The sequence below is a fragment of the Cystoisospora suis genome (assembly GCF_002600585.1).
Source record: "Cystoisospora suis strain Wien I chromosome Unknown contig_1551, whole genome shotgun sequence".
Lineage (NCBI taxonomy): Eukaryota > Apicomplexa > Conoidasida > Eucoccidiorida > Sarcocystidae > Cystoisospora > Cystoisospora suis.
The window spans coordinates 63301-73432 of record NW_027154351.1 but is presented as its reverse complement, the minus strand read 5'-3'; the positions used below and the strand labels follow the sequence as shown (position 1 = coordinate 73432).

Genomic DNA, 10132 nt, shown 5'->3' with positions numbered 1-10132 from the left:
GACAGCAAACAGACTGCCCCGCCACTACGTGGATCATGCAGCCGGCCACTTTGCAAGGAAAGGGTATCGAACTACTTGGCCCAGGGTGGGGCGCCCTTCCGTTTCTAAAGTCTTTCGTAGCCTCCGTCCAAGGCGTCAGACTGCGCGTAAGCCTTCCATCCAGCTTGAGCAGGATCTGACAGCCGAAGGAATGTGAGGCTTCGGGACGCATCCGCAACACTACGGCAGCGAGGCGATGAAAGCTACTATATCTCCGGACACGGAGCAAATGTCTCTTCTGAAGCGGAAACACCTCAAAAGAGCCTCGATAAAGATGACTCACAGTAACNNAGGCGTGCCAAATGGAAGAGCACGGCGATAGGCGCCCAGGCAGAAGCATGGCGGAAACCAGGCAAAAAAGCCCGGTTTCGCCGAGACGGACAACTATCCAGTTAGTGCGCTTGCTGACCCCCGACTGGCCTGAATCGCTCCTACAATAATTGACGTGATGAGAGAACGACAGACAAAAATGACTCGCATCTTGGGTCAGAAAGGATAAACTTACCTGAAGATCCTCTACCGAGTCCTCCAGTTCTGCCATTCTGAGTAGATTTGAAGCCTGATACTTCCCGCGCACCCGTCGAAGGTCGGAACCCTCGCATACCTCTCAACCTGCTTCGCAGCCAAAATCCTCTTTGTAAGCTCTCGGGACGACAGAGGGAGCTAGGGTTCGAGACAGATCTTGGTAGCAAACGCAATAACCCCGAACGCCGAAAGCTGAAAGCAGCCAAAGAATTGTCCGGCGGTAAGGGACACCGTCCAACACTCGTGTCGCGACTCGCTATGTATGGAGAAGGACAGTATCTGCGCAGCAGCAACAATGCATTCAGCGGAGAAATGTCCGAAGGAGCCACACAAGCAAAACTTCGAACATTGAGAGTGTCCTTGGGCGGATTGACAATGATGGCCAGTCCCGCTGGACCATCTACGGAAAGGCGACTTCAGAACAAGAGTGCCAAGAAAAACAAACAGGCGTGAGAGTTCAATTAAGCTCCGCCGCATGGAAAAAATGCTGCGGTTGCATGGCATGTAACATTTCTTCTCGCTTCACATGCACATGGGGTTCGGACGGAATAGCAGTGTGTCTCTTGCGTTTCCCGAGATTGAGAACCTCCTGCTCTCTGCAGGAAAAAAGGGAGAAGTGATATCGTCTTAGCCGAGAGATTTTCCGAAATTCAAAATGCTCTTGCATGGGAGTCAAGGCCTGTGAGGTAAGGCGCTTACGCTCTGTCGCGTCGTTGACAGCGATGCTGAATGCTGTTTCCCGGTCAGCCTCTTTTCGAGCTGCGCTACCGCTCTGCCCCCAAAGTAAGACGCATGCTACCGGACGCTTGGCCGTGTCCAAGTTATTTGAGTATTTCTGCTAGCTCGTCACGGCATCGCGGTGTTGTTTGGCCTCTCAGATCGGCAGGAACTCCTCGGCGTGCCGTCCTCAACCGGATCGTTCTGGCTGGTCAGGGGCTCCCTACTGCTCTATCCAAGGCAATTCAGGTCCCCCGTTGGGCCTTCATAAGCAGCGCTGTCCCACTGATCTTCAGCCAGTTTGGGTATCTTGCCCGCTAAGAAGTACCCTGTACACCTCCTGCAACCTTCTGCCTGCTTGGGCACCCTTATCTTCTCCCTTGTCTGCCCAGCATTGCGTCAATCGTGGGAGATCCTCTTGCACAACAGTTTCCTTTGTATGGAGTGATACCGCGGTCGTCCACTTCGTTTCCTATCTCCGGTGTCTGTGTGTGTGTCTTTTTTTACCGACGCTGTTCCCTGTCGGGAATCTCACCGGGTCGCGTTTCCGTCGTTGCCTGGGCCAGTATCCAAGTGTTGTGCTCTTGATTTCTGTTGCCGTGTCTGTTCACTGAAAAACTCGAGCAGGAAGTGCCCAGCTCGGCGACGCCCGCCACTGCACCGAATCGGTTTGGACTGAAGACATGAGCAGCATTAGACTTTCTGAGAGTGATTTGCGGCATGTGGATGCTTACTTTGAATACCGCAATCTTGTCGGTGACACAGATGGTGGGCAGCTCCTTAGTCAGCAGGTGAGCCTCCCAAACTGTAGCGAGGACGAAGCGCAGCAACAATTACGAGCCCGGCGTGTTCGGCTGCTCTATGCTTAGTTGGTTGCTCTCGATTCCAGCTGTAAACATCACAAGTGCGAGACAGTCCGTTTTGCGAAGACCGGGCAAGGGGTGTTTTGTACTCCGTTGATCGTGGTGCACCGCCACCGTCTTTGGGAGGTACGTGGCAATGCGGTAGTGCGGGAAGAAGGCTTGAACTCGGCCTCGAAGCATACGTGTCTTCTTGCAGACAAAAACTCGTCTCTGTCGCGGCACTTCGTCCAGCTGTGCCGCACTTGGGCTTTCTCCTGTCGTTACCGTGAAGAGTGAATTCTGGAGCTGCTCTTTGCTTGTTTCCTGTTTCCCCATTTGGTTTTTAAGGAGTACGAAGCCCTTCGGACACGCGCTGCGGCGGCAAGCCGGAACCCGCTCCGAGTTTCCTGGCGCAATGTGGCCAATGGCCTGGACTGCAGACTTGTGGGACCATCGTCGTCCTGCCTGTGCGGTCATCGCTTGAGAGATCACGACTGGATGGCATCTGAGACAAAGGCCGTGAAATGCCGCATGCGGGGTTGCCCTTGTCCGCTCTTCGAGTTCATTCCCGTGCAGGGCTCACAAGACATCAAATGCCGGTGCAAGCATTCCTATTTGGAACACAACGTCGTGACGCGGCAGTGTCGCCGTTGCAGCGCATCGTCGACTTCGAGTAAACCGGGTGTTCCAGCCTTCACCAAAAAAAGAGACACAGGAGGCAGCAGTTCAGTCGGACCTAGCTCGCGGCAGCCTCAGCCAGGAAGGGTAGCAGAAGGGAACAAGGTTAACTCGACAAAGACCTGTACCGGTTTCACGCCTTGCTACACGTGTTCTTGTGGGTCTGCCTTCGGAGCACACCAAACAGTTTTCGAGAAGGCGGAGGAGCGTCTAGCGCGTGGAGAGCCGGACCCCGCCTGCGGTGCTCAAGGCAGCAGCTTGGTGCCTACGGGAGGCTTGTCGGGTATGAACGAACCTTTGACCAGCCGGCCGCGGCACGGAGCGCGTGCGGGCATGCTCAGCAGGTTACGCTGTACATCTGCGCTAAGTATCCGGACACCCTTCGGAAGCTGGTTTTTCTTGCTGACTTCGTGTACTAGAGCAAAGTGCCGTTCACTCGATTCCACTCAAGATACGCATGAAGACGTATATATATGTATATATATATGTACCTCTGTAAACCGCTTTTCTCGCCAGCAACTCCCTCTGGTGAGCCAAGACAATAAGCGCGTGTGTTCCCCTGCCCGGTTACTCACACTACTGCTGTACATAAACGTCTCAGACTCAGCGCTCTGTTGGGCTTTCTCCCTTCTGGGCTGTCGGGGAACTGTGAAGTTTTGTTTCTCTAGAGGAGCACGACGGCACTTCTGTCGCGCAGTGTTTACCTGCTGCATACCTGTGCACAACGGCTTGGACTGTCTCAGGCATGCAGCTTTAAGCGTCAACCCGTCTGTCAAGATGGCCGCACACGGTCCTTTCGCCGGTCGCTTCAGTGTTAGGTTTTTGGGTGCCGCACGCAAGGCCGGTCCCATACGATACACTCTAGTCGTACTTCCCCCTGTCCGTGTGTCTTTCTTTTTTGTCATTTGCCCGTAGACTTTGTGAGCCTGCTTGACGGGGTGGACCGGATGCATTTGTACTGTGAGGACCCGGCTGCCCGGCTTCGGGAGGGAAGTACGTCGGCCGCGTGCCCCGTACCAGGAACGGACGCTACGATCATTTCACGTGAACAGAGTGCGCATTCTCGATCTGCCCATGCTCGAAACCCCGTGCCGGAACTGAGTGACAACATTCTTCCTCTCTTCTTCACCCCGTGCTCACTGTTGCAGCGGCTTTCTACTAAGTAGGGAGCACCAGCAGTGCGGACAAGATCATGCTGTAGTTCCGGTGAACTTGGATGCTTACAGTCTGACGAGCGCTCACTGCTCAGAGGCTGTCAAAATGAATGTTATGTTGGCCGGATAGCTAGACTCATTTTCATCTATTAACCGAGGCTGCCTTCAAATGCTTGCAATTACATAGTGCGCCTGGGAGCTTCTTGGCGGAGGAGCTGAACAGGCGACAGGGCAACTTTGCACCGGTGGAAGCTCTACCTTCTTCACCCGTAGCCGCTCCGGTCCGCCAGGCAAGGTGGGAGAGAAGACGCGTTCGTTAAACTTTTTTTGCGTAGGCCAGACACGCCCACATAATCGGCGCCCTTCTGGGCTTCTGAGACTTCGAAACTGGATTGGGGCCTGTCACACATCGGCCTGTTCGGCACAGGGGGCTCGTCAGAGCCGAGATACCCGTGTAGTGACCTAGAGAAACGAGACAACAGGAACGGAGCTACTACGCTCCACGGGATCAGTACCGCGAATTCCATCTGGATTGTCAGTGTATCAGCTATACCGAGAAACCTCGGCTACCACACTTGAGCGAAAGCACTTGCGGTTTACAACTCGGCAACCGGGTGTGCCTGGCCGGGACGTGGACATACACAGGGTCAGTGTTGAGTTCAGGAAGCTCCCCACAAGCACGCGGGGAAGACGACAGAATCGCGATGTGGTATTTTGGTAGTGCGACCTCCACCACTCAGCACTCGCGCATACAACATATTGATGGTAGGTCGGAAAAGGACAGCCACGGTGATAAAGATGTCTAGACGAGACACCCACCTCTGAGAAACTCATGCAAACCACAATTAACAGAGGGAAGTCCTTCCGTCACCATATCTCGCTTATTTCTTTCCTGTGGCCTTCTGAGCGGACTTCGTGACCTTGCCGCCCGCACCCGGCTCCTTCTTCTCAACAGATTTGATGACACCAACAGCAACTGTTTGCTTCATGTCACGGACGGCGAAACGGCCAAGAGGAGGGTAGTCGGTGAAAGCTTCAACAACCATGGGCTTCGAGGGCTCAAGCTGGACCATGGCTGCATCACCGGACTTGATGGCCTTCGGCGCTTCTTCAAGAGTCTTGCCGGATCGCTTGTCCATCTTTGTCTTGATCTCGGCGAACTTGCAAGCGATGTGAGCAGTGTGGCAGTCAACAACGGGAGAGTAGCCGTTCTTGATCTCACCGGGGTGATTCAAGACAATGACCTGCGCCAGGAAGGACGAACAGCCCTTGGCAGGGTCGTTCTTCGAGTCAGAAGCAACATAACCGCGTCGAAGCTCCTTTACGGAGACGTTCTTGACGTTGAAACCAACATTGTCACCAGGGACAGCCTCTTCAAGAACTTCGTGGTGCATTTCAACGGACTTGCATTCAGTTGTCAGGCCGGCTGGGGCGAATGTCAACACCATACCGGCTTTCAGTGTACCTGTCTCGACTCTTCCGACCGGGACAGTACCGATACCACCGATCTTGTAAACGTCCTGCAGCGGGAGACGAAGAGGCTTGTCACTTGGTCTCTTCGGGGCCTCCATCATGTCCAAGGCCTCGACCAGAGTCTTGCCCTTGTACCACTGCATGTTTGTCGACTTGTCAACCATGTTATCTCCAATGAATCCGGAAATGGCAACAAAAGGAACCTTTTCCGGGTTGTACCCCACCTTCTTGAGGTAACCAGCTACTTCCTTCTGAATTTCATTGAAACGATCTTCCGAGTAGTTGCACGCGTCCATTTTGTTGATGCCAACAATCATCTGCTTCACGCCGAGGGTGAAGGCAAGCAACGCGTGCTCGCGCGTCTGACCTGTAAAGGAAAGCCAAGAAAAGCTGGATCGAATAGTTAAGGGCAACTCGTGGATTCCAGCCACATACGACACAGTGGGATCATCCGCTCCGTGAAAACTGACTATATGAAAGTACTATCGGAATTGCGCCAATTCACTAGGAAAAACGGCAGATGAGTGTTGTGAAAGAGCACGGCAGTCCAAGACCCGAGGAAAGTCTGTCCCCCCGGTCATGCGTTCACGTGACTCCTGCCCCCGTGCTTCCACACGGCGAACATCTACTTGCGTACCCAATGGTAGAAAGCGTAGAAAGCATCTAAACAGAAAATAAAGTGTGGGAGAAGCAAAGTGCAATGTTCAACTGACCTTCCTTCGAGAAGGCACCTTCGAAACCACCTTGCTCTGCGGGAACCACGAGAAGCGCGACATCAGCCTGCGAAGTCCCGGTAATCATGTTCTTGATGAAATCACGATGACCTGGGGCATCAATGACGGTGTAGTGGTACTTCGGGGTCTCGAACTGCCACAGGGCAATGTCAATAGTGATACCACGCTCGCGCTCAGCCTTCAGTTTGTCCAGGACCCACGCGTACTTGAAGGAACCCTTGCCCATCTCAGAGGACTCCTTCTCGAACTTCTCGATGGTACGCTTGTCAATACCGCCCAACTTGTAGATCAAGTGACCAGTCGTCGTGGATTTACCACTGTCGACGTGGCCAATAACGACCAAGTTGATATGTGTCTTCTCCTTTCCCATTTTTGCGGAGTGAAAGTGAGGAAACCTTTGGCACGGGGGCGCCGAAAACAGAGGAGCGTCGGAAAGAACACAAAACAACAGAAACGCAAACAAAAAAGAGAAGAGAACAACCGCTCACCACACCAAAAAACGATTCACTGACTCTCCGCAAAAAATTAAAAGGTAGGGATGGCAGAGACAACTGTCCGTATCACACGGATGATGACGAGGTTGGCTCTCGAGAGTGGGGGAGCAGCCGACGCCACCGCGGCAGCAGTGTGCCTCTACCAATCCCGCCGCAAAACAGACGAATGCCGGCGCCACACGGCAGTGCCCACAGTGCTCTGCCGTTAAGCCGAAGGAGACGGCACCAAGAACCCCACAGCCTCGTACCCAGCAGTGAATCCCCGGCCCCTGACCCTATAGACGGGATAATGCCAGGCCGCACGCCCACGTCACACTCCTCCATACAAGGGTTTCACACTTCCTAACAAGGCCAGCTGCATGCGGCGAGAAAGAAGAAACCACTGCTAGGGGTCGGTCATTTCCGGCGGTCTCTCGCAACAGGGAGTCGGACTCTGTACACGCTAGTGCATGCGGATCTGAGGAGCTGCGAATACCTAGGAAGAAAGCCTGGCACTTGGCACGAATCACAGGCACCTGTGCACGGGGAGGAAGCACCATAATCTGAACAGCGTAACTGGGTGTAAGTCGCAGTTCCGAGCGACCATCGGACACAACTTGATGCTCTGTGTTTGCCATGAAATGCCTCTTCCAGGTCTTCGGTACAGACGCATGTCAGGGACAGAGCGTTCGGGCGCTAATGCCGGCCGTATGGGTGGCTCGCTGCGATACAGTGGCAGGGGGCCCAGAACAGCTCATTGGCTGCGTCGCTTTTCCTTGACTCTGATTTGTGGACTGTGGTTTCGAACGCGCGCCCAAGACAAGCTGCTGTGAACCTCCCAGGCTGGTTTTTTTTGGGGGGGGGGACGAAAGAAGTTTGCCGTGGAGCGTCGAGTGAAGCATGTTGAGTCGGCGGGCGCTCGGCTTCCCCGATCCTTTCAATTTCTCTGTTCGGATGGCTAAGTGCTTCGCGCAGGGGGGGACAGCGCATTTCTGAATGACTATAGCACTCCTGGGAGACCGGGTGTTTCGTTCAGTGTCTCACCATCATGGTCCCGTTCGTAGGGCAGAACTCACATTATCCGCCAGCTCCAGTCGCCGAAGGATTAGCCAGAAGCGTATTTCCTTATGCCTCTTTTCGTGAGTCAACGACTGCGCTCGCTCCCACGGAACGCCCTCTCTCGCGTGACGAAAATCCGACACCTCCGTTGTTCAACGCTTACAGCAGGTAGTCGGTCGACAGTGTTGCTGCGCAGATTCCGTGGGCTCCCCCGTACACACTGCAGAATGGCCGAGTAAGTTTCGCGAAGGACACATTTGGCTCTCCAGGCACTTGGTGTGTTCACAAACGGCTACAGACGCATCACACACAAACGGCAAACCATAAGACTACTGCCACGATTGGAAGTCCGACTTGGGAACCTCGTATCCTGTTATGCACCAACGACGCACAAGCGCAGGCAGTATAGAGACGCACGGGATCTGTCGGGATCCCCCCACTCATCACAGTCCATGAACGAACTGCACAGGAACATACCGCTCACCACCCGAGAGTCGTCGGCAGCCACCGCGTACGACTGGGCAGCACAACAGGACAAAACCGGCCCGCTTCACCGTATGCTGCATTCCGGGCGACGTGAGCTGGGTGATGCGCTGCGGGCTGAACGGCAAGTGACGCCGCCATTTAAAAGTCCGCCAGTGTCAAGCGTTTCTCCAACGGCTTCCCATTGGCAGCAGGTGATGGTCGAGCACCGCCAGCATGGACACAGGCTTTTGTCCAAGTTTGAGGCTTTTGCCCTGGGGACGTCTGGAGCCCCAGGCACGCTCTCAGAACTTGTTGGCTTTCACAAAAGCGGAAGACGCATGTGACTCGCCTTTCGGAGGTTTCCTTTATCGAATAAAAAGGAGTACAATCCACTTCAGAATGCCGGCGTACCTCTCTGGCGGCTCCCCTCCGAGGAGTCCAGGCAGCCGCGTACCCCGCCTGCACCTACGTTGCAAACGCAGCCACTTTTCGCGGATGTAACGTTTGGGAGGGCAGTGGGCGTGCCGAAGAGTGCAAGCACTACAGGGCTCTTGGAGCCACAGGTAGTTCTTTGCGATGTTGGATGCCACGGCATTGTGCGAGGTCACTGACTGAAGAGCAGCCGGGTGAACACCATCACCCTGACCGCCACAATGAGCCAAATGTTGTAAGGGTGCTTTGCGAACCAACGATGGCGTCTGCGTGGCCGTGCATTGATCGGGGTGTTCGGGGCGTCCCGATCTATCGTTGGGGGCATCAAGTGAAAATCAGATCTGGGCCACGAAGCTTGTGGTAGCCTGGCTCCGTCGGACGAGGCGACAGTATTTGCCGCCAAGCAGACTCTACCTCTGCTCGGCCGGGTTTGTATTCGTGCCGCAAGAATCTTCTTAGGCAAGCGCCGGCTTTCGCTAAAGGATTTACCAGTTTCCGCACGCAGAAGATGTGGACGCTACCGAAAGGAAGTACTCGGTTTTTAGCTCTGGGCAAAAAGAGTCGAAAGGCGTGTAAAAGCCCGTGAAGTCCCCCGGATTCCCACAGGGCTCACTAGTCTTCTCACAACTAGTAAAAGAAGAGAAGAAAAGTGCGGACTCCGAAAGCTAATTGGGAACGGCCTGGGCTGCCCTCGCTGCGCTCTTTCTGTCTCGGTAACTCCGCTATCCTGCATATGGCCCACATGCCAACAGGAACGCGTCAGAAGTATGTTCCAGGCGAAACACACTCCTAGTCATATCCGGTGTCCGGCTGTTAGGGTCGACCACTTCTGCGACAGACCCGCGAGATTTTTCTTCAGTGTCAAGTTTCATTCAAAGCGACGCCTCCAAGCCAGTGAATGAGAAGCAATATCTGCTCCCTACAGAGCAAGCATACATATCAGCAACTCCCAGCCACACAAGGAAGACACCAGGTGCACTGACGTTCGAAGTGTCAGTCCAAAAAGAAAAGAACCGCTGGTCCCGTCGACTCCGTCGTAGAAGAAGGGCCAATCACAATCCCACGCCGGAACGGATCCCTCCGTTTACGTTCCCGGGTGTACGGCGCTCATCTGACACTGTTCGTTCGGCGTCCAAATGCAGGTACATGGGTTCGTCAACCGTCAAATCGCAGTGATGGGCGTCGGCACGTCGATGCCGCTAACTCGGACACGGGCAGAGGACCGAATTTTATAAAACAAGAAAGTTCCCAACACGGATCGCCACTGCTATCCTTCCGTCATGACAGTGTATACCTTGAAATCAATAGCTGTTTGTCTCCTTCTACGGCAGACTAGACACGACGCCACCTGTTAGCAGTGCCGCAGACAGCTAGCCTCAGTCAAGGCGATAGAGCACACGTGCGGACAAGACGTGCGCCATACGGACAACACTACATAGGGGAGCGTCTGCGAACTATTACAGACACGCCCGTAGGTTTACCGGCATGGGTGCTTTCTTCTCTTTTTGTCCCAGTCGTCTCCATTGGCACCCCCCCCCCCC

The 10132-nt window shown here is 54.4% G+C and overlaps 5 protein-coding genes across 5 annotated transcripts in view; 2 read left to right on the top strand and 3 right to left on the bottom strand.

Moving 5' to 3' along the window:
- The window catches only part of CSUI_003476 (malic enzyme), a gene marked incomplete at its 3' end in the record, with an annotated part of 4564 nt that extends 3338 nt beyond the window's left edge, over nt 1–1226 (bottom strand). The window contains exon 1 of the mRNA XM_068063674.1: nt 545–1226. Coding sequence (XP_067924362.1) covers nt 545–580 — 36 coding nt within the window. The 5' untranslated portion in view covers nt 581–1226. The remainder of the gene's footprint in view (nt 1–544) is intronic.
- A 55-nt stretch (nt 1227–1281) lies between these two features.
- CSUI_003475 (protein fam221a) lies at nt 1282–4126 on the top strand. Its single transcript, XM_068063673.1, has 3 exons — nt 1282–2072; nt 2472–3084; nt 3717–4126. The coding sequence occupies exons 1-3, from the start codon at nt 1965–1967 to the stop codon at nt 3965–3967; spliced, it is 972 nt and encodes a 323-aa protein (XP_067924361.1). The 5' UTR covers nt 1282–1964; the 3' UTR covers nt 3968–4126.
- Nucleotides 4127–4660: 534 nt separating this feature from the next.
- CSUI_003474 (elongation factor 1-alpha) lies at nt 4661–6873 on the bottom strand. Its single transcript, XM_068063672.1, has 2 exons — nt 6142–6873; nt 4661–5795 (listed from the first exon to the last, which is right to left on the bottom strand). The coding sequence occupies exons 1-2, from the start codon at nt 6530–6532 to the stop codon at nt 4837–4839; spliced, it is 1350 nt and encodes a 449-aa protein (XP_067924360.1). The 5' UTR covers nt 6533–6873; the 3' UTR covers nt 4661–4836.
- A 211-nt stretch (nt 6874–7084) lies between these two features.
- On the top strand, nt 7085–7720 carry CSUI_003473 (uncharacterized protein). Its single transcript, XM_068063671.1, has one exon. It carries the CDS (start codon nt 7256–7258, stop codon nt 7466–7468), a length of 213 nt encoding a protein of 70 aa, XP_067924359.1. The 5' UTR covers nt 7085–7255; the 3' UTR covers nt 7469–7720.
- A 1721-nt stretch (nt 7721–9441) lies between these two features.
- CSUI_003472 (uncharacterized protein) lies at nt 9442–10116 on the bottom strand. The gene has a single exon (XM_068063670.1). The coding sequence runs from the start codon at nt 9737–9739 to the stop codon at nt 9644–9646; it is 96 nt and encodes a 31-aa protein (XP_067924358.1). The 5' UTR covers nt 9740–10116; the 3' UTR covers nt 9442–9643.
- Between the last annotated feature and the right edge of the window lie 16 nt (nt 10117–10132).